Raw genomic sequence first — 22,719 nt, forward strand, 5'->3', positions numbered from 1 at the left:
CTCAGCTGTTTTTCACAGTGCCCAGAAGATCCTGAAGACTTGCTGACACGGTACCTGAGGACCCTGTGCAAAAGCCCCCTTGTCCTTCGGTCTCTTGTGTTGGAGGCCAGACTGGACAGGAAGCCCCCAGAGGCAGGTATGTGGGGACACGCCTTCTCCCCCACCCCAGATTGGCTGGGTGACCTACTATCTCTTCAGCTACCTCTGTATTTAATGTATCCAGTTTGGTGTAGAGGTTAGGAGTGTGGACTTCTAATCTGGCACACCAGGTTCGAATCTGCACTCCCCCACATGCAGCCAGCTGGGTGACCTTGGGCTCGCCACGACACTGATAAAACTGTTCTGCCCGGGCAGTGATATCAGGGCTCTCTCAGCCTCACCCACCCCACAGGGTGTCTGTTGTGGGGGGAGGAATGGGAAGGCGACTGTAAGCCGCTTTGAGCCTCCTTCGGGTAGGGAAAAGCGGCATATAAGAACCAACTCTTCTTCTTCTTCTATTCTTAAACGTTTGCAAGAGCTTACATAAAAATGGAACCAGAACAAGTGCGAAAAGAACCCATAGCACTGTATTGAAGTGGACATACCTCTTTCTGCAGCCTGTTTTGGGCAGTCCTCAGATTTTGATTGAACTCAGTGGATGCCTATTATTATGAAGAGTAAGGTTCAAGTTCGGTAGCATCGTAGAGCATCCTGAGTTGGTTTGCCATTGCTTGCCTCTGCGTCTAGGGGTGAGCATGAACTGGCTCGGGAGCAAAAATTCAACAAAAACTCGGTCTGCTTTGGAACCCCCAAACTGATGTTCAGGGACGACTTTTGTCCAGTGCAGATCTGTTGAAGCCTAACAGCGGAGCAGCATGGGTCTGCAGCTGACCTGGGAGCCATTTCACTAGTTGGTTTCATGGGGGTGGGTGGGGAGAGCAAAACAAACTGGTGAAATGGCTATCATCCATTTCAGCGTAATAGCTGATGGCCACCAACTGCCCACTGTTAGGTTTAAATGGTTGTGGGCTACTTTACCAGTCCGTTTTGCTTCCCCCTGCTTCCAAGCAAATGGACTGGTGAAATGGCTGCCAGCCCTTTAAACCTAGACAGAGGGGCAGGTCTGCCCACCAGCTGTTAGGCTGAAGTGGCCACAAGCCAAGGCATCAGTTTTGCCCCTCCTTTGAAAGTGCCAGACATTTAACCCTGAGCGATTCTCCTCCCCAGGGCATGTTTGGCTCCATTTGAGGGCTGCCCTGAACCAGAATGTTTAGGTTTGTACCCATCCCAAATGACCCTCCTGGATTTCCTCCATAGATTGTCACCCACGTACTACCCAGGGCCAATTTCCCCTTAGCTTCCGACACTGGATGAAGTCTGGCTAGCCTGATGCATCCAAGTCAGGGCTCTCTTCTAAACGGTCATCTTGAAATGCTTTGAATTTTGTAGGCAACTTCTTATTTGTTTGTTTTGCTTGGGTTCAGGACAGACGAGAAGGTTTCTCTCGAATGACGTGGAGTTCCTTAGCCAGATGAAGGATCAACTGAACTTGATGTGCCTGAGCATCCGGGAAGCCACCTGAGCCATGGGAAGGGAGAAGAAAAAAAGCACCTGACCACCTGGACAGCCAGCTTGACATGTCTGTTGCTTCTGTGTGCCTTAACGGGACTTTTTAGCGGGCAAACCCCACCGCTGCAGCATTTTGGACGGAGAGCATTTTGTAACTGGAAGAGTTGTGTCCAAAGAGAGAGCTGTGCACCTACATGGTTGTGTCCCGTAAGAATGCAGGCGGGAGACTTGCAATATTGTATGTTCTTCTACAGCAGGAGTAGGCAAACTGTGGCCCTCCAGATGTCCATGGACTACAATTCCCATGAGTCCATGGACATCTGGAGGGCCGCATTTTGCCTACTCCTGTTCTAAAGCAACAAGAATCCATTTGCACAGGAAGTCAACAAGTTGGCACAAATACTAAGGCGGCAGAAATCTCAACATCTCGTGCTATTTTGCCGAGAGGAGCATCTAAGGCAGCACGTGCCCGCCTGCAGTTCAAAGTGGTAGAGTCCAGCGAGGAGCCCTTTCTTTTCAGCTGGCCGAAGCAGGTCGATCCACTCAAGAAACTCAATAAACAGTTTCTCAAATCATTCCCTTTTCAAATCAAAATGTTCCATTTGTCTCACCAAAACCAGCTTCCTCCGCCCCCCAAACTGAAGACAATTAAAGCAACAAAAAGGGATAGTTGTTCCTAAAGTAGGGATCCACAACCCCCTATGGGGCCGGCCAAGTGGGCGGAGCCATATGGGGCTTTTGCCCAGCCAAGCTTCTGATTGGGTGTGCAGACTTTTGAAAACGATCAAGGGATCTTGACAGTGTAACTGAAGATGAGCCGAGGAAGCAGCCGTTTTATGGCCGTGGCCATTAGTGTCAGAATTCTAAAGGTCCCCCCCCCCCAGGCTCCAAAAGAGCCAACAGCGATCTGATTACAATATGTGATTATTCAGAGGGTGGCTTGCAAGAGATCAGGTCTTTCTGATGTTCTCTTCGGGCATAGTTTGGTCCTTGTTGCTAAAACATACCCCACATGATATCTTTAAACTGTTTAACCTGGTGATCGGATCATTTGGGGAGCCGGAGCTTGCCTTTAACAGCCCAGGCTGAGGAAGTTATGCATTGTTGTTGTTAGGTGCGTGTCCAACCCATCGCGACCCCATGGACAATGATCCTCCAGGCCTTCCTGCCCTCTACCATTCCCCAAAGTCCATTTAAGCTCGCACCGTCTGCTTCAGTGACTCCATCCAGCCACCTCATTCTCTGTCGTCCCCTTCTTTTGCCCTCAATCGCTCCCAGCATTAGGCTCTTCTCCAAGACAGTACCAAAAGGCAAAACTCTATGTACAGTACCAAAGGGCAAGTTATGCATACCTGTCCATAAAAACACTATTCTTCTTGAACTGCTGCAAGAATTACTGCAGCCAGGGCTTTTCCCATTTACTTTTCTGCTGTCCGAAGCCGAATGCTTCACTTACACAGCTTGCGGCGGTCATGGACAAACATGTTTTCTGAACACCAATCATCATTAGTGGAACGCCACGCTTTGGTTCCCGCGGTCACGTAGTTATTGTACTTTGCGGCTGTTTTCGGGTTCTGTGATTGTAACCCACACCGAGAGCTCATGTAGCATCGCCCTTCAGTGACTCAGTTCTGCAAATTCCACAAACACTGAACTGGGCTGGAAATCCATCTCTTTACAGGGGTGACCCATCCATGTCAACTCATTGGTGCCTCTGGGCACAATTCTCTCTCCACTCTGCTGAGCCAACACAGAGGGAGTCTCTTGTGGGGAGAAGAAGGGAACGTGACTGTAAGTTTGAAACTCCTCCAGGTAGTGAAAAGAGGGGTATAAAAACCAATGCCTCATCTTAAGAAAACAAACTGCCAACACTTAAACTGGAATTTGAGGAAAAAATATTGTATTTTACAGTAAACATCTTTGGGTAGCAAGGAAAAGCACTATGTGATGAATTAAGTTCGCAAAGCAGGTTTACTACTTGGAGGAAAGGGCTAGGCCCAGCTTCTTTTTCTTGGGGGGGGGGGGGAACCTTGGCAGAGACATATGACCCCATTTTCCCTTTGCCCAAGTAACTTTTCCAAGTCTCAACAGAACGGACTTGGACGGCAGCAGTAACGGCTAGCTTGGAAGCACTCTGGATTCAACACCAAGCTTCGTTTTGAAACAGATCGTGAACATTTCAGTGGAATGGGTTAAGTATGAAAAGCTTTCCCAACGTTGCACCGAGCCCTGCTTTACCATTTCCACTGAACGCAGCGCTCTGCGGTAATGGCTCAGGGCTGGGGCTTGTTTTGGACCCTGCTCTAACCTGCCCTGTCAATTCCCAGATCGTTCCTTCTGAGAGCACTGGCCCCACGCAGGATGGCTGTAAGCCACGGACATTTCACATACGAAGAGTCATCACAGCCCGGTGCTACGCACAATACACAGAGTTCAACAGTCGGCCTCACTATCTGCCGTAGGCTTTCCAGGCTGCACAGCCGTGGTCCGGTAGTTTTAATCGTGACGTTTCACCAGTATTTCTGGCTGTCATCTTCAGACGGACATGGCAGGATAGGAATCTCTCCATGCCAAATTGTAGCATGTGTGAACCGTTGTTGTGTGTGTATCACTTCACATTCCTGTCTTATCTGGGAGGCTCCCCGGGGCCGGACTAAGAAACACTCCCCCTGTGTCTTTTTCCTAGTTCCGGTCCATTCCGGGAGACACTCCCAGATAACACAGGAAAGTGATGCATTACAAACACACAAACACATGCCGATAAGTAAATTAAATGTCCAGCAACTGTTTAAACCAGAGGTAGTCAAACTGCGGCCCTCCAGATGTCCATGGACTACAATTCCCAGGAGCCCCCTGCCAGCGTTTGCTGGCAGGGGGCTCCTAGGGAATTGTAGTCCATGGACATCTGGAGGGCCGCAGTTTGACTACCCCTGGTTTAAACACTCTACACTAGGGTTGAGCGCTCCGGCATGCTCTGGCGAGCACTGATGCCCAAGACGGCCAGTGCTGCAGCATGGAAAACGGGCGCTAGCTAGCGTATCGCTGGCAGTGCCACCCCTCCTTCCTACGGCACTGGCCACCTCGGGCATCGGTGCTCACCAAAGCGCGCCGGAGCGCTCAACCCTACTCCACACTGTGACCCGGAGAGATTCCCATCTTGCCATGTCCTACCTTTGAAGATGCCAATCATAGTTTCCAGCAAAATTGGGAAACAGGGATGAGAACTATCAGACCACGGCCACACAGGCCTGGAAAACCTACGACACCCAATTTGTGCCTTTGACAATTCAGTATTCGAATCCTCTTGGTGCTTGGGCAACAGAACACTTCTGCGTTCCCAGGTTATATCAGAGAACTACCAGTGGAGAGGTTCCCAGTTCTCCAAAGGCAGAGCTATTATTCCTCTGAGAAATGAGACTGCGTTCAACGAGCAACATGGATCCAAGAGGAAGGTGTACTTACTAGAACATTTCAAGGGAAACAGGTATGAAACAAGGGTGAGGAAAAACGCCCCGTATCTGCTGGAGAACCCACCACTTGCTCCGCCCTGTAAATGTCGACCTCGTGCCGCTTTGTAAGCATAGCTTAGTAGCCAACTCATCTAGGTTTCTGGTGCCATTAGACAGCCCCACTTTTTAAAAGTGGTGGTTTTAAGGACAGTCACATGCGCAGCAAAGGTGTCACCGACCGCATGAACACAAAAGCCAAGATCACAAAAAATAGGACCAACGCAATTGCTTTTCTTCCCTTACGGGAACGCTCAAGTCCCCACCAACCGAAAAATCTGGTTCTTTAAGTAAGTGCACAGTTGGTTCATTAAGTCCCGGTTCTGCCCTTCGACCCAGTGCATTTCTACCAAGAAATCCCCCTCTTCTTTCTTCACATTTAAGACACACTTGAAAAGGAACCATTCGTTCAAGACATTGGCCATCTGCCCGGCTTCAGTGGCAGGGCTAGCAGCGGCAAAAGCTTTGGACTCTGTAACACCGCTAGATTCTTCAGAACCTGCTAAGGCACTTGCTGGCTGTTGGACTTGGCTGCTTTCATCAGTACAAGCTTGGCTGTTTGCCTCTTTAACAAGAGGGGAGCTATTCAGACCGTTGCCCTCCGGGGGTTCTAGTTCCAGGGACCCTCCTTCGGTGACCCCGGCCTCGATATCGTCATTCTCCGGGGTTTTACTGGAATCTTTCTGGGGGTTCTCTTTCTCTTCCGGGGCTTGCAGGAAGTCGACGGAGGCTCGAGGCAGTTCGCGCAGCTGCCTGACCCGCTCTCTTTTCTTTCTCCTCAAATGGATCCAGGAGTTTTCTAACGCGGTTAGGAGCAGGCTGACTTCGTCTTTTCCGCAAGGGATGCTCTTGTACTGGACCTAAGTTCCAAAGGAAACAAGATCCGGGTCTTTAGAATCGTGGGCCGCTTCCTAAAGAAACGACGCTTCCAAATGAATACCCTATATACTCGCATCTAAGCCTAGTTTTTCAGCACCTTTGTTTCACACTGAAAAAGGCCCTCCTCGGCTTATACGTGGGTATATACGGTAATTGAAATAAAAGCTTGCTCCAGCCAGCCAATCGTTGCATTGCCTTTTGCAAATGTGTACTGCAATGGTTTGACTGAGGGACACTGGTCTTTTTTTCCCTTTTGCCTTACAATGGCAAAAGAAATGGCAAATCTTGGATGGGAGAGCCTGTGATGATGGAGCATTTCCCACCCTCGGCTTATATGCGAGTCAATAAGTTTGCCCAGATTTTGCAGTAAAATTAGATGCCTCGGCTTATATGCGAGTATATACGGTGAATATGCCCGTTATGGTTAATATACCTTCAGATCGCTGAGAATTTTCTTAATCCACGCCGCCACCGCTTCCGTCCCTTCGGTAGCATCCAGCCCCACGGATGAAGCTTTAATCGCCAACTCTTTCATGGCCGACGCCAAAACGAGGAAAGTAATTGGTTTCCGAGGCTTTTCTAGTTTTCTTTTCTTGGAAGGGGGTGACTGGAAGAGGGGGGAAAGACACATACAATTGTTCTATTCTGCTTGGGCTAACATGAAATATTATTTCATTGCTATATTTTTTCCAAATTGGTGGAGGATGTATATTTAATACCAATTCTATGAACCAGGGTTAGTCAAACTGCGGCCCTCCAGATGTCCATGGACTACAATTCCCACGAGCCCCTGCCAGCGAATGCTGGCAGGGGCTCATGGGAATTGTAGTCCATGGACATCTGGAGGGCCGCAGTTTGACTAGCCCTGCTATAAACAAATTCTATCTCTTGCGGTGACAGCAACTTGTATTGGAGAACCCCCCACAATGGAGGAACTGGAGGAGAAAATACATGAATCTAGTTTCAGCTGAACTGATGCCCTTTTACAGGAGAGGCGCTGGCTTTTTGTACCCAAAGGGATCCCCCCCCCAGGCGGCTTACAAACACCTTTCCCTTCTTCACCTCACCACAGTCACCTTGACAGGTAGGTGGGGCTGAGCGAACAGCTCAAAGAGAACTGTGACTAGCATCAATGCAGTGACAGTTTTAGCAATCACAGCTCAGCCATCCTGAAGTGGCTGTCTTCCGTCAGTGGGCATGTTTCCCCGCTCAGCCTGAGCTGCCTGGAGGATGAGGTTCTTTGGGGACTTCCCAGTCTGGAAGAAAAGGATGCTGAAAAGGGAAGGACACCTGAATGGCAGTCACGGTGCTCTTTAAATTAGGTGTTTATACGGCAGTGTTTCAAAAACGTAGCCTGATCTTGTAGCTGGCTGTTGTGGGTTTGTTGAGGGACAAAGACCTCCTACGAGAGGTGGGGATATTAGACTGGCAGCACCCCCACCCCCACCCCCACCCCCACCCCCACCTTGCTCATCCAGGGTTCATCTCCCTTTCTTGTCTATCTGAGCAGACTAAGAGGGTTATGAACGAGTGTGCCAAGAACCTTCCCGAGGACAACATGGCACTTCATTCCGGTAAGCACAGATTCCGCACCATGCACGAGGCTCAAAGATCGCTCTGCTGGAAGTGGCCAAGGAACCTGGCGGGAGCGAACAGCCTGGCAGATGGTGCCCGGGCTTAAGGGACCATTTAGTGCCGTCTGCTCAGGCCCCGAGGCCCGGCCAAGGTAAACAGGGCCGTCTGCAACTGTGCAGGCTCCAGTCTTCTTCCACCTCAGCAGGGAAATGGGCACTCATACATCCTTTCTCCTCCCTACAGCACTGCCCGTTCTAATTTCTCAAAACCGAATCCATCGCCCACTGTGCACGCACCACGGGTTGAGAATGGCTCTCTTCTAGAAGAAGAAAGCCATGGCCAGGTGCCAGAGAGAACTGCTCCGGTTATTCTGTGTGCTCAAGAGGGCTTCAAGCTAGAGTTGCCAGCTCTGAGTTGCCTGGAGTCTTTGGGTGTGGAGCCAGGAGTGGGTGGGGATTTGGGGCAGGGAGGGAACTCAGTGGAGTATAATGCTATTGGGTCCACCTTCCAAAAAGAACCATTTTCCCCTGGGGAACTGATCTCTGTCACCTGGAGATGGGCAATAATTCCAGGGGATCCCCAGGGCCCACCTAGTGTCTGGCATCCCTACTTCAAGCTGCAGTTTTTTGGAGAAAAGCACTCATAATAGAATGGGGAAAACCCTGCTGGATCAGCCCAGTGGTCCATCTAGTCCAGCATCCCATTTCACAGTGGACAACCAGTTCCTCTGGAGGGCCAACCACAGGGCACAGAGGCCGAGGCCTTCACAAGATCAGAAGAAGAGCCCTGCTGGATCAGGCCAGTAAAGGTCCATCTAGTCCAGCATCCTGTCTTCTCACACAGCGGCCAACCAGTTCCTCTGGATGGCCAACAGCAAGGCACAGAGGCCAAGGCCTTCATAAGAACATCAGCCCTGCTGGATCAGACCACTGAAGGTCCATGTAGTCCAGCATCCCATTTCACAGTGGCCACCCAGTTCCTCTGGAGGGCCAACCACAGGGCATAGAGGCCGAGGCCTTCACAAGAACAGAAGTAGAGCCCTGCTGGATCAGGCCAGGGGTCCATCCAGTCCAACATCCTGCCCCACACAGTGGCCGACCAGTTACTGTGGGCGATTGTGATGGATGGTGCTGAACTAATAGCTACAACTAGGGAGGGGTTAAGTATTGGTAAATAAACACTTCATTGCAATTCTGGCCAAGGGTTTAAGGTAGCTCTATACATTCCCCAAAGGCTCCAAGGTTGAATAAAGCTAAAAAAGACCTCAAAGAAACTGTGTGGGAAGCTTCATTTTTATAACAAGGGAAACCCGGCTAACACGTTCTCTGAGGGAAACGCCGCTCCTTTTTGGAAGTAAAATTCACCTCGGGTTGGGGAAGGTTGCAGAGAGGCATCTGTCACTGGGGCTAACAAAAAGGCATAGAGCAGGGGTAGTCAAACTGCGGCCCTCCAGATGTCCATGGACTACAATTCCCAGAAGCCCCTGCCAGCATTTGCTGGCAGGGGCTTCTGGGAATTGTGGTCCATGGACATCTGGAGGGCCACAGTTTGACTACCCCTGGCATAGAGGCTGAGGCCTTCCCCTGATGTTGCCTCCTGGCTCTGGGATTCAGAGAGATTTGGTGCCTCTGAATGTGGAGGTTTCCCTCAGTCCCCCTGGCAAATAGCCACTAATAGACTTATCCTCCACTGATCTGTCTAATCCTCTTTCCGAGCTGTTTGTGCCATCACTAATCCTCCGGCAGCTAATTCCACATTTAAATCACCCTTTGTGGAAAGCAATATCTCCTTTCGTCTGTCCTGAATCGCCTGCCCATGAGCTGCATTGGAAGCTCTTGAGTTCTAATATTTTGAGAGGGAGAAAAATGTCTTTCTCAGCTCTCTCTCTCTCTACCCCAAGCATAATTGTATAGACCTCTCCCGTCTCTCTCCTCAGTCATTTCTAAACTGGAAACCTCCAGACTGCTCAGCCTGTCTCCTTTCTTGGTTGTCCTCTTTTGTATTTTTCCCAGGTCTGCACATTTTTTCTTGGAGACGCCGTGACCAGAACTGCACATGCTGTTCCAAATGAGGCCGCACCATTGAGCTACGCAGGGGGCATTTGTTTCAGCCTTTGTATTCTCGATCCCTTTCCTAATAATCCCTAACCAAGAGTTTGCCTTTTCCTCTGCTGCACCACGCTGGGTTGACGCTTTCCTTGAGCTGCCCACGACAACCCCGAGATCTTTCTCCCCCTCAGTCTCAGCAAGTTCAGACCCAATTTGCCGATACTTGAAATTGGGATCCTCCCCGTGCATCATCCTTTGCCACGTTGTTGCCCTCACACCCAGTTTGCGGAGATCCTCCTGAAGCCACCGGCCCTCCTGCTTTTGTACCCAACACCGTTGTGAGACGCCAAGGGAGGAATGCTGGGCCTTGCCAACTCTTAAGCAAAATCTATATTCAGATGAGGGGCGGGGGGGCACTTACTGGCACTTTGACGTTCTCATAGAAGCTCCATGCCAGCGCCCACCTCATGGTGCGGCCCTGGCAGAATTCGGTGTGGGTAACTTTAGGAACCTGTACCGGGCAAAAAAGTCTAAGTCAATCACCTTTCCTCGGTTATTTTTTTTTAAGTGATCCCAACCAGCAAGTAACTTTGGAAAGAAACCTCAAACTGCCTTTGCCATGATGTATAGTGCAAAGCTAGGTCGAGAGGTTCCAGGCTTACACCACTGACTTAAGTCTTACAAGGGAGGGAGGGAGGGAGAAAGGGAGAGAGGAAGGACAGAAGGAAGAAAGGAAGGAGGAAGGGAGGAAGGAAGAGAGAAAGGAAGGGAGAAAGGGAGAGAGGAAGGACAGAAGGAAGAAAGGAAGGAGGGAGGAAGGGAGAAAGGGAGAGAGGAAGGACAGAAGGAAGAAAGGAAGGAGGGAGGAAGGAAGAAAGGAAGAGAGAAAGGAAGGGAGAAAGGGAGAGAGGAAGGACAGAAGGAAGAAGGGAGGGAGAAAGGAAGGGAGAAAGGAAGAGAGGAAGGAAAGAAGGAGAAAGAAAGGAAAAGAGAAAGGGAGAGAGGAAGGACAGAAGGAAGAAAGGAAGGAGGAAGGGAGAAAGGAAGAGAGAAAGGAAGGGAGAAAGGGAGAGAGGAAGGACAGAAGGAAGAAAGGAAGGAGGGAGGGAGGGAGAAAGGAAGAGAGAAAGGAAGGGAGAGAGGAAGGACAGAAGGAAGAAAGGAAGGAGGGAGGGAGAAAGGAAGGGAGAAAGGAAGAGAGGAAGGAAAGAAGGAGAAAGAAAGGAAAAGAGGAAGGAACAGAGAGAGGAAGGAAAGAAGGGAGAAAGGAAGGAAGGGGAAAAGAAATGAAGGGAGAGAGAGGGAGGGAGCTTACATAGGTCTTTTCCTCAATGTTTTTTGTCAAGCTATATAGCATCACGAGCTGTTTCTTGTGTCGCTCATCTGTGTGAAATGCATGCTGGCAGGACAGAGACCTGCAGCGGAACCACCTTTCATGTGCAGAGGGTGGGAATAGAGTGGACTGCATTACTCCAGACTGAATGCTCCCCTCCCCAACGAGGTACACTCCCTGCTTTCAGAAATCTAGCAAGCAAGGAAAAGTCTGGATTAAAACCTCTGCCACTTGGCATGCTAGTTTTCCTGCAGCGTGGAGTTTTTTCCCCCATTGATGGGAAGCACTGGAAAAAGAAAAAAGTCTTTCCCACCTGCAGTCTGAAGCAGTACAGTGAACTCTCCGCCAGCTCAAGCTTTCACCACCACACTATCCTGCATGCAATTACCAGGCCTCAAGTCTTTTACAACAGAGAAGGAGAATGAACAGCAAAGGGTAACAGGAATGATGTGAGGGCCAAGGCAAACCTGTTCAGGCTTTGGGGGAGCTAGTAAGTATGCAGAGGTCAGAGGCCCCTCCAGAGAGATAAACTATATAGCTTATAACAACGTAAGAAGAGTCCAACAACAACAGGTCTGAGAGGCCTTCCTAAGAACATCAGAAGAGCTCTACGGTAGCGATCCCCAACCTGTGGGCCACATGTGGTCCTTCAACTAATTGGAGGTGGGCCGCAAAGGACGCCTTCTCCCCCCCCGGCCCTTTACTTCATCCCCCCCGGCCCTTTACAACACACTTCGGGTGTCATTGTCTCCCATCACTCCCAGAAGGGACTATCTCGTTGCAGAGACACAAGCTCAGGGTTCCCATTGATTTGTCATTGTCATGAGTTCAAATTTCCATGAAAATAAAATGTTCCTTATGTTCATTGTTGTGGCGTGTCTGTATCTTATTTTGAAGGGATGTTTAAACATTACCATAGCGGTCAGAGAGCGTTAGGGCAGTGGTTGAGAGTAGAGGAGTAAACTACCCCTCCCCCCCCCACCGGGCTTCAGTAAAATTGTCAAGCTTTGAGTGGTCCCCGGTGATAAAAAGGTTGGGGACCACTGCTCTACGGGATCAGAGCAGTGGTCCATCTAGTCCAGCATCCTGCCCCACATGATGGCCAGCCAGGTTCTCTGGAGGGCCAACAAGAGGGCATAAACGTCAGGGCCTTCATAAGAACAAAAGAAGAGCAGGAGCAGGCAGCTAATGCATGTCTGTTTATTCCCTTCCTCTGTAGCCCGCCTTTCCCCACTGAGACTCAAGGTGTGTTACAAAAGAGAGAGAGAGTGATGAGGGGCATACTCACGCCATGAATTTGAAGCTCCTCTTTCAACGGGGCCAAGCTGCATTTTTTCCCCAACATACAACTGTACCATCTGTTAAAACAGGTTAAAAAAAAAGAACTAGGCATTTCTAGTTAATAGTTATATTAAAAAAACAAAAAAACGGGGGAGTGGGAATACAGAGGAAGGGAAGCCATGGGAGAGACAAAAGGCTGGAGAACCAATCAGATGAAAGGGGGGGGGGAGAATCAGGCAGAGATGAGACTGGAAAGGACTCAACCACAACAGCAGCTTTCAGAGCTGGGACACAACCTGTCCCCTGGAACGCACAACAGAATACATGGAAGGGCCAAAGAGTAAGCGTGGCGCGGATTTGCCTCCTTGCTGAATAAGCAGAGACATCGTAAACATACATCAGAGAGAAGGGAAACCCACTTGGCTGGTGCCCATTTTTCTCCCTTTCTCCAAGGAAATAGATCTGGAAAACTGAGAACTGTTTTTTACACCCCGCTTTTTATTACTTAAAGAAGTCTCAAAGCGACTTAAAACTGCCTTCCCTTCCCACAAGACACCCTGTGAGGTAGATGAGGCTGAGAGAGCTCTGAGAGAACTGTGACTGGCCCCAGGTCACCTAGCAGGCCTCATGTGTCTCAGAGGGGCTTCCAATTGCCTTTCCCTTCCTCTCCCCTCAACAGACACAGGTCATCCAGTTGGTTTTCCCTGCTCCTGGACCACTACGCCACACTGGCTCTCATGAGGAGATGGAGAATGACAAGGCAGGAGCAACTAGACAAAGCAAAAGAAGTTTGGGAGAGAGAAACTGGCAGAGACAAGTGAGAAAAGGGGAGGGAAAGACTGATGTGGAAACGACGGAGAAATAGAGAAGGGCAAATCCACAGCAATCCTAAAGGGAAGAGTGGATTTCACTAAAGCTTCCTTTCCCTCTGCAGGTTCCCACACAGTCTCATCCCCCTTCCCCCCGGAACCTCACCCTTGACTGGGCTTTCAATTATTCGGCAACTGAAGAGGAGAAGGCATGGAAGTCCTGATCCACCTGGCTTCTTTTCCCGGTGCTGCTGGGAACCAAACCCATTGCTCTATCTTAAGCAGTTTGGTCTTTAACCCCCCCCCCCCTCAACAGATCCGCCCTGTGCCTAGCAAACAGTGTTGCAAAAGGCAGCTGAAGGGCCACAAGAAAGGCGGTTTGATCCCCACAAAGCGCCCGAGAAAGATGCTGTTGCTAGGAACAGGGAAGAGGGAGGAGTGTTTTGGGGGTCCCCTCTTGCCCTCAACGGACCCCCATTGAGAGACATCTCGGCCGGAGACTTATGGGAGCAGTGAACATCTGGAGGTTTTTATTTTGTTTTGTACTGCTAATGTTTATACTGTTTTAAATATATTGTTAGTTGTAACCCACTATGTACACTGACTTGAACCATATTGGGAGGGCAGAATAGAAACTGAATTAATAATAATAATAATAGTAGTAGTAGTAGTAGTAGTAGTAGTAGTATAGTAGTGGTAGTAATAATAAGAGGAAGAGGAGGGAGGAGGAGGAGGAGGAAGAGGCAGCTAGTCAGTCATCTGACAGAAATGCTGACTTTATGGACTTAGGCAGATGGTGAGTGGGTGGACAGTAAGGGATGTGCCAGTGTTCGTCTTTTGTGGCCCTTCCTTGCCTACCCAGGGAATTGCTGATCTCCACTGTGGGATGGTAGGTGAATTTCCTCCAGGCCAGGCTGGATCCTGGAGAGTTTTGGTGTGAATGGGGGAATTATTTGGGCATGAAATACCCAACCGTCGGTGGGCAGGTAGTTGTGAGTTCCTGCATTGTGCAGGGGGCTGGACTAGATGACCGTGAAGGTACCTTCCAACTCTATGGTTCTGATTCTAAGGAGAAAAGTAGTTCTGAGAGGATAAATTACTCCCCCCTCCCCCTCCCTAGCACCTCACCTCAGTCTTTTCTTCAGCTGCAGGCTGTCGTGGATGATCCTCTTGACGAATTCCAGCTCTCCCCCTTCGGCCATGATCTCAGTGATTCCGCCCGTGTTGACCGAGCTGGGAGGGGGCCTTCTGGGGTTGCGGGAATTGACGCCCTGGAAAAGAGCACAATGCCCTGGCATTGGGAAACTGAGGAGATACCCCTGTGAGCCACCCACGTTCTAACCTCTCGCCTCCCTTCTGGTGAAGTTACGATGAATCGATGTTTTGCTATGCATTCTGCTTAGCATCCCTGACACATCCTTGTTCAGTTTTGGGCACCCCAGTTGAAAAGGGATGTAAAACTGGAGCATGTCCAGAGGAGGGCAACAAAGATGGTGAGGGGTTTGGAGACCAAGACATATGAAGAAAGGTTGGGGGAGGCTTGGTCTGTTTAGCCTAGAGAGGAGACGACTGAGAGGGGATCTGATAACCGTCTTCAAGTATTTAAAAGGCTGCCATATGGAGGATGGAGCAGAGTTGTTCTCTCTTGCCCCAGAGGGACAGACCAGAACCAATAGGGTGAAATTAATTCAAAAGAAATTCCATCTAAACATCTGGAAGAAGTTCCTGACAGAGCGGTTTCTCAGTGGAACAGGCTTCCTCGGGAGGTGGTGATTCTCCATCTTTGGAAATTTTTAAACAGAGGCTGGATAGCCATCTGACGGAGAGGCTGATTCTGTGAAGGCTCAAGGGGGTGGCAGGTTACAGTGGATGAGCGATTGGGTGGTGAGTGTCCTGCATAGGGCAGGTGGTTGGACTAGATGACCCATGAGGTCCCTTCCAACTCTATTATTCTATGATTCTATGACCTTCCATGCCTGTTTTACTGTGGTGTCATTGATCCCTTAGGTAGCCAGCCTTATCCCTCCTCAGGTGTGAAGGTTCACTTCCTGCCTCCTTCTGGCTATTGGCAGAGCATCTACCTGGCATGCAGAAGGTCCCAAGTTCAACCCCCGACATTTCCACCTAAAACGCCAGGCAGTAGGTGGCGTGAAAGACCTTCCTCTGCCTGAGACACTAGCGAGCCACTGCCTGTCTGAGTAGACAAGACCAAGTCTGATGGACCAAGGTTCTGATGCAGGAGAAGGCAGCATTGTGAGTTCTCCATGAGTTCATGTCAGTCTCGCTGTGATGTTTTCACGAGCAGCTTTGCCCTCATTTGTATCCGTGACACATTGATCCTGTGCGCTATTGTGCATCTATTTGCTCTCATTATTTAGCTATGCTTGGTCAAAGAACAGGGGCTGCAAGGAAATGAATTTTGTTATTCAAACCTTTTCCACCCCAGGGAGGCCAGCAGTAAATTTCCAAAAGGTATGTCTTGGGTAGTTTGCTTTACCCCTTTGGCTTTGACAGGCTTGCTGCATGGGAACATTGACTTTTAGGACTTGGGTTTTAGCACAAAAGGGTGCTGGGGATGGGGGTGGTTGGGGCGTGACGTTATGAAGAAGGAAGAGCTACACGACGTATTATTTTGAAAACATTAATAAGAATGGAACAAGAAGAGAGTCCCCTTCGGGCTTTCATCCAAATGACTGTCTGCATTTTTTTAAGCTTTTGGTTGCCCTGTGCCCTTTAAATGTATTTTGAGACTTGAGGATTTAATCAGAGAACCTGGGAATGTGATATATGAGCCATTTAATGCACTGCTACAGATTTATTTTTGAAATTGTGTGCCAACTAAGAGCCACTTTTGATTTTGGATGGTGCTTGTTTGGTTTTTTGTGCTTAGCACTTTTCCAACACCATTTCACTGTATTTGGATTTATTTGTTAACTTTAGTTTTGGCAAATCCTACCATTAAAGAGATTTCTTCAACCAAGAATCTGCCATTCGGGGGAACCTGACTGGGCACTGATAGCAGAGGACAACAGGTCCCTTGGTTGTACCACAAAGCAAGTTGACTGGATGATATTGGCTGAAGACTTTGTGCATCAGGGATTAATTTCATTCCCCAACTATGCGCATGCACAGCAGTCACTTGGGTTACAAGTTATGTAGACCTGAAATGACCTTTTGTTGTTGTTGCCACCAAGACACAGCTGACTTATAGTGACCCCTAGTGAGGTTTTCAAGGCAAGACACGTTCAGAGGTGGTTTGTCCTTGCTTGCCTCTGCATCACACCCCTGGCGTTCCTTGGAGGGCTCCCACAGACTTTCTACTACCTGTCCTAAACGTTTGGGCCAGATGTGCTGAAGTCAACATACCTTTGCTTCCAGCTGGTTGGCAAAAAAGGGAGGGTTGCACATGCAAAAGTCATAGATAACCTCCGACTCTTGTTCCAGAGCATCCAAAAGGAGTGTCTTTTGTGGCACTTTAACCACTGGAGGAAAAGGAAACCAAAAACTGACTCGTTTTCAAGGTCTAAAAATTTGTTATGCAAACAAGACAAATGATAAAATGTGTTACTGCAATCAAAGCAAGATTGTAGTCCAGGGGTAGTCAAACTGCGGCCCTCCAGATGTCCATGGACTACAATTCCCAGGAGCCCCTGCCAGCATTTGCAAATGCTGGCAGGGGCTCCTGGGAATTGTAGTCCATGGGCATCTGGAGGGCCGCAGTTTGACTATCCCTGTTGTAGTCCTTTAATAGCCAGGTATTGAATATCGAATTTGAGCTATCAAGACTCCCACTAATTATTTCCAAAATTCCCACTGACAAACTCTAATTCCGTGAACCTCCTACTAATTGTCAGGGCAACCATTGCTATATGCTTCCTTGGTGTAGTGGTTAACAGTGGCAGCTTTTACTCTGGAGAGCTGGGTTTGATTCCCCACTATTCCACATGCAGCCAGCTGGGTGACCTTGGGCTAATCAAAGTCCTGATAGCCCTGTTCTCACGGAGCAATCTTGTCAGGGCTATCTCAGCCCCATCTCCCTCACAGGGTGCCTGTTGTGAGGAAAGGAAGGGAAGGTGATTGTAAGCCGTTTTGAGACTGCTTCTGGTAGAGAAAAGCAGGGTATAAAAACCAACTCTTTCTTTCTCCTCCTCCTATTTTAGTCATATTTTCTCAAACTGCTAATGTATGTCCTGTAGGTTTCAGTGATACATAAACTCAATTAAGCAGCTGACGTTCACATCAAAAGAATATTTATTCATTGTAAAAAAACTCTACAGTTCACAAAATCCAGATGGACAAAAGATATTCAAAATTTCCTAAAGTTAATCTTCTGAGATTTTTGGGTGAAGACACACAAAGGCTTGATGCTAGCGTTAAGATCCTAGAAATCTATGAAGTAATAAAAGCCCCAGGGGAAAAAAACAGGTTTAGACGGTTTGACAACTATTATAAATCCTTATCCATGGTTCCTCTATATATTTGTGAAAAACCCTAGGGGGTGGAGCACGTCAGGCTGTCCGAGTTGGAATAGGGCCAATCAGGGTGCAGCCAGCAATGTCTTGATGCTAACGGAATACGAACCCAGTGGAATACACTGCCATAGAGTCTGCTCTCCAAAGCATCCATTTTCTGCAGGGGGACTGATCTCTGTATGCTGAAGAGGAGCCATAGTCCCACCTGGAAACTGGCAACCCTAGAGGTAGGTGACATGAAAGCCCTCAACCTGAGAGCCTAGATCAGGCTTTCTCAACCAGGGTTTCGTGAAACCGTGGGTTTCCTTGAGGGCACCAGAATGATTTCCTGAGGGGAGGGAGAGAATTATTTTTATATATATTTTAAAAATGTGTTAAACATTTACTGGGTGTAAGGGCCATATATCATTGACAGAGATGTGTGGTGGAAACTTTCCAATAGAACCACCGAGGGTCAGACTAGACTAAACGGATGACATCATCATCATCATCAGGGCCATATATGGTGAGGTCGACCCCCCAACTGGCCAATGATGGGCCTGGAAGGGGTGGGAAGGGGAGGGGCCTCAACCATAGTCTGCACCATCGCAGCACTTCTGGGGTTTCTCAAAGCCTGGAGAATGTTTCAGGGGTTTCTCAATGGTAAAAAGGCCGAGAAAGGTTGCTCTGGACAGCTACTGAGCTGACAACCCGGACCCTGCTGGATCAAGGGCATGATTCATTATACAGCAGCTAGATGCATGTTTAAACCTTAAGGCCAATATGTGGAAAGGTTGAAGAACCACCATGGGACTAAAGCTCTTTTGTACCTTGCAAGAGGTACTGATAACAGCTGTTTTAGTGGTGTAGTGCTTAGGAGTGGAGACTTCTAATCTGGCGAGCCGGGTTCGATTCTGCGCTCCCCCGCATGCAACCAGCTGGGTGACCTTGGGCTCGCCACAGCACTGAGAAAATTGCTCTGCCCAAGCAGGAATATCAGGTCTCTCTCAGCCTCCCCTCCCTCATGGGGTGTCAGTTGTGGGGAGAGGAAAGGGAAGGCGATTGTAAGCCGCTTTGTGACTCCTTCGGGTAGAGAAAAGTGGCATATAAGAACCAACTCTTCTTCTTCTTATATGCCTCTCACTGCTTCCACTGGAACGCCCACATTTTCACTGCCACACGGTATTGCCGTTCTACATCCCTTACGCCTCGCTGACAAACATCTCTTATGCCTGATCCACAGTTAGTGCTCTTGTTATGGCCTCCTGCCTTTTCTCAACAGTCTAGGGAAGAACTGTTTTTCCTCCCACTTGCTGGAGCAGGGCAGCTGGGAGAATGGATATTTTGGCATTCTTTCTTCTGAGTTTCCACGCACTCAGCAAAACGAACAAGAACGCGGAACATTCTCCCTCATCTATTAATGCTAGGCTCAGCTGCCAGCGTACTCTTTGGGCCGCACAATTTCCAGCGAACGACGCCGAAGCGCAAGAGAGAGGGCCAGAAAGATACCTTTGATGAGGTCGGAGAGATTATTCTGCTCCACGTTTTTTTTGGCGTAGCTGAAGCAGACGTCGTCCACCTCTGTCGCGATAAAATGCCAGCCGTTCAAGGTTGCCCCCAGCAAGGGGTAAATGCAAGACGCGCCGGTTCCTGCAAAATCAAGAGAAAAAAAAAGATTGTGCTAGGAGAAAAAAAAAAGGATAGCGGCAACATCATCTGATACTGGCAGCAGCTCCCGGATGCCAACTGCAAACAATTTCCCAATTATGCAATCAAGCACTCCGAAATAAACTCATCACCTGAATGCAGACTCGAAAGAATATTTTTCCCGTTCTGTGAAAATCTTGCAGCACACAATATCTGAAATCTCAGCAAGATTCTCTTTGTATCCACTAGAGCAGGGGTAGTCAACCTGGGGTCCTCTAGAGCAGGGGTCCTCAACCCCCGGTCCGCGACCCGGCACCGGGCCGCAAAGGCCATGGTGCCGGGCCGCAGCGAGAGGGGGGGAAGAGGCAGGCACAGCCGCCGGCACGCCAGCGATGCAAACGCGCACGCACGTTAGCGCCACCTAGTGGCAAAAACGAGCATGTGCGGCAACTGCGCGTGCGCATTTACATGCAGCTGCAGCGGCCGGGCCGCTGGCTCTCTCCCACCCTGCTCTAGAGGTTCATGCATTTGCTGGCAGGGGCTCATGGGAATTGTAGTCCATGAACCTGGAGGACCACAGGTTGACTACCCGTGCACTAGAGCAGGGATGGCCAAACTGTGGCTCTCCAGATGTCCATGGACTACAGTTCCCACGAGTCTCTGCCATTTTCACATGGTAGAAATCCTACGTGTTAACTCCCGTTATCCTTTGAAGGAAATGATCCCACCTCTTAGGCTAAACAGGTGGAAATTCAAGAAAGGGGTCTTCTCGGTTGTGGCACCAAACTTTTGGAGCTCCCTTTGAAGGGTTGGCTTTTATCTGCCCAGGGTAATGCTGATCAGCATTTTGGGGGCAGGAAGGAGTTTTTTCTCCAGGCCAGATTGGCCCAGGGATCCTGGAGGGTTTTTTTTGCCATCCTCTGAACATAGAGAAGGGTTCACTCGGGGAGGAACTGTGAATTCTGTGCATTGTGCAGGGGGTTGGGCTACATGAGTCTTAGAGTCCCTTCCAGCTCTACATTTTTCCCAAGAGACTGACCTGTCTCCCTCTGTCATTGTCTTCCACCAAAGGGCAAAGGCAAACCCACAGGAACTCTTACTGACCTGTCTCACAAAACCCTGGTTGAGAAAGACTGCTATAGAGAGCCAGTTTGGTGTAGTGGTTAGGAGTGCAGACTTCTAATCTGGCATGCCAGGTTCGATTCTGCGCTCCCCCACATGCAACCAGCTGGGTGACCTTGGGCTCGCCACGGCACTGATAAAACTGTTCTGACCAAGCAGCGATATCAGGGCTCTCTCAGCCTCACCCACCCCACAGGGTGTCTGTTGTGGGGAGAGGAAAGGGAAGGCGACTGTAAGCCGCTTTGAGCCTCCTTCGGGTAGGGAAAAGCGGCATATAAGAACCAACTCTTCTTCTTCTTCTTCTTCTTTTTGCTTCATCGGGGGCCATTTAGGAAGCGGCCAAGGAACACCACCTGGAACACAGGGACTTCTTCTTTCATATACATGCCGTTTCCTGGCCACTCCCATAGACCCCTGTCAGCAAACATTCCTTCCCAAGACTGAGATGTCTCCGGCGAGCGAGAAACATACCTATGTCTATCCCCCAGACCACAGAAGCTTTCCCAGCTGGATCCTGCATTGCCATGAGGTCTTCCACCCAGTGGATGTAGTTAAGCCTCAGGGGAACCGTCGGGATCAGCCTCTCCAACGGGATGTCAATCTGGAGGCCGAAGTCTTCTTTGAGCAGCGTGCATGTCAGGGCTCGCACGGCTTCGGGGTCCTTGAAGTTGAGGCTGAAAAGGCAGAAGGCAGGAAGAAGAGAAGATGAGCCGGGTTTTTGTAGCCCCCTGTTCACTACCTGAAGGAGTCCCAAAGAGAGAGAGTGGCTTACAAACGCCTTTTCCTTCCTCTCCCCACAAGACATACTGTGAGGGATGTGGGGCTGAGAGAGCTCTGGGAGAACTGGGACTGACCCAAGGTCACCCAGCTGGCTGTGTGTGGAGGATCAAACCTGGTACTCCTGCTAAGAACCCACCACTCTAAGGACTACACCATGCTGACTCTCAAGAGGAAGAGTTGATATTTTGTACCCTGCTTTTCACTATGGAGTCTCAAAGCGGCTTACAATTCCCTTCCTTCTTCTCCCCACAACAGATGCCCTGTGAGGGAGGTGGGGCTGTGAGAACAGCTCTAACAGGACTGCGACTATCCCAAGGTCACCCAGCTGGCTGCATGTGGAGGAAGAATAGGGAATCAAACTTAGTTCTCCAGATCAGAATTTGCCATTCTTGAAGGACTATATCACACTGACTCTCAAGAACAGGGGTAGTCAAACTGCTACCCTCCAGATGTCCCTGGACTACAATTGTAGTCCAGGGACATCCGGAGGGCCGCAGTTTGACTACCCCTGCTCAAGAAGAAGACTTGATATTTTGCACCCTGGTTTTCGGAATCTCTCAGTGACTTGCAATCACCTACTGTCCCTCTCCTTACAACAGACACCCAAGAATGTACCACTTCTCTAGTAAGTTATCATCATATAGGAATAAAGAATTAAAGTGACCAAGTTTAGCTGGATGGCATCTAGGCTCAGAAGCTTCCGGAATCATTGAGGGAAAGAATAATTTTATTCTGCAGTTCACGTATTTCATGGATTTTATGCTCTTTTATATATTTCATATTGTTATGTGTATGCCACCCCCGCCGCCGCTGCCTCCTTATCCCGCGGGGCCCAGGCGGAGGCTGGCTTGCAGTGGCAGCTGCGCGGGGCAGGGAGCGTGGCCGCGCGCCGACCTACCTGACTCTGCCGGCCAAGCCGACCTGCACGTGCCGCTGGAAATCCGGGTACTTTGCGGCCAGGTAGGCGAAGTCGGGCGGCTTGTCCTTGTAGCGGTTGCGCGCGTGCATCGACTTGTTGAGCGCCATCCCCGGCACGGGGCCCCAAGACAGGGAGCATGGAGGAGCTAGAGCGGCTACACTTCCGGGCGAAGCTCAATGGTGAGGCTCGGGGCGGGGCGTCCGGACACCGGAAGTGCCGCTCTAGCCTAGGGAAAAGGCCACGGAGGGGGGGAGAGGAAGGCGCGCGATTATGGTTGCCACCTCTGGGGCGGGAGACTTTGGGGTGGAGCGGGAATGGGCGGGATTCGTGGTGGGGAGGCGCCTCAGTGGCGTATAACGCCATTGAGGCTACCCTCCCAAGCAGGGATTTTCTACAGGGGAACTGACCTGCCTGGAGATGAATGGTGGGACGTCTAGAGGTGTCACCTGGAGGTTCGCAGCCCTAGGAGGGGGTGGGGTGAGGTTGACAGATCCAGGTTGGGAAAGCCCTGGAGATTCGAGGATGGAGCCTGAGGACAGGGACCTCAGTGTGGTATAATGCTATGGAGCCCATCCTCCCAAGCAGTCATTTTCTCCAGGGGAGCTGATCTCTGTTGCCTGGAAATGAGCTATCATTCCAGGGGACCCTCATGTCCTTCCTGGGCACTGGCATCCCTTATACTTTTTCATGCTGTAGACCTCGTGAAAAAGCCTGCCTTAAGGCATTTAGCTTATTCCGAAACATAGTCCTGCAGAGGGTTTTGTCACAACCCACCAAAAAGGCCAAGGGGAAAAATGTTTATTGTCCAAAATTCTGTTTTT

General features: G+C 49.7%; 2 protein-coding genes across 4 annotated transcripts in view; one reads left to right on the plus strand and one right to left on the minus strand.

Moving 5' to 3' along the window:
• Positions 1 to 1,572, plus strand: part of CTC1 (CST telomere replication complex component 1) — a 28,028-nt gene extending 26,456 nt beyond the window's left edge. For all 3 annotated transcript variants that reach the window (XR_013232715.1, XM_077345911.1, XM_077345910.1), the window contains 2 exons: positions 19 to 136; positions 1,464 to 1,572. Coding sequence is in view for 2 of the 3 variants with exons in the window: in XM_077345911.1 (XP_077202026.1) it covers positions 19 to 136; positions 1,464 to 1,561 (216 nt within the window). In the remaining variant the exon portion in view is untranslated. The remainder of the gene's footprint in view (positions 1 to 18; positions 137 to 1,463) is intronic.
• Positions 1,573 to 4,470: 2,898 nt separating this feature from the next.
• On the minus strand, positions 4,471 to 22,064 carry METTL16 (methyltransferase 16, RNA N6-adenosine). The gene is made up of 9 exons (XM_077345912.1): positions 21,878 to 22,064; positions 20,671 to 20,873; positions 18,940 to 19,080; positions 16,346 to 16,461; positions 14,108 to 14,250; positions 12,178 to 12,247; positions 9,978 to 10,067; positions 6,367 to 6,540; positions 4,471 to 5,914 (listed from the first exon to the last, which is right to left on the minus strand). The coding sequence occupies exons 1-9, from the start codon at positions 22,003 to 22,005 to the stop codon at positions 5,309 to 5,311; spliced, it is 1,671 nt and encodes a 556-aa protein (XP_077202027.1). The 5' UTR covers positions 22,006 to 22,064; the 3' UTR covers positions 4,471 to 5,308.
• Positions 22,065 to 22,719: the final 655 nt, after the last annotated feature.

This window comes from Paroedura picta, chromosome 7, assembly GCF_049243985.1.
Source record: "Paroedura picta isolate Pp20150507F chromosome 7, Ppicta_v3.0, whole genome shotgun sequence".
NCBI lineage: Eukaryota > Metazoa > Chordata > Lepidosauria > Squamata > Gekkonidae > Paroedura > Paroedura picta.

What these genes read in the sequence shown, in the direction of transcription:
- METTL16 (XM_077345912.1), bottom strand. Translation starts at nt 22,005, where the DNA reads ATGGCGCTCAACAAGTCGATGCACGCGCGCAACCGCTACAAGGACAAG. An exon ending in CCAACCAGCTGGAAGCAAAG is followed by an intron (nt 14,251 to 16,345) that starts GTATGTTGACTT and finishes GCTCTTTTCCAG; the next exon opens with GGCGTCAATTCCCGCAACCC. An exon ending in AGGAGCTTCAAATTCATGGC is followed by an intron (nt 10,068 to 12,177) that starts GTGAGTATGCCC and finishes TGCCCGGTACAG; the next exon opens with GTTCCTAAAGTTACCCACAC.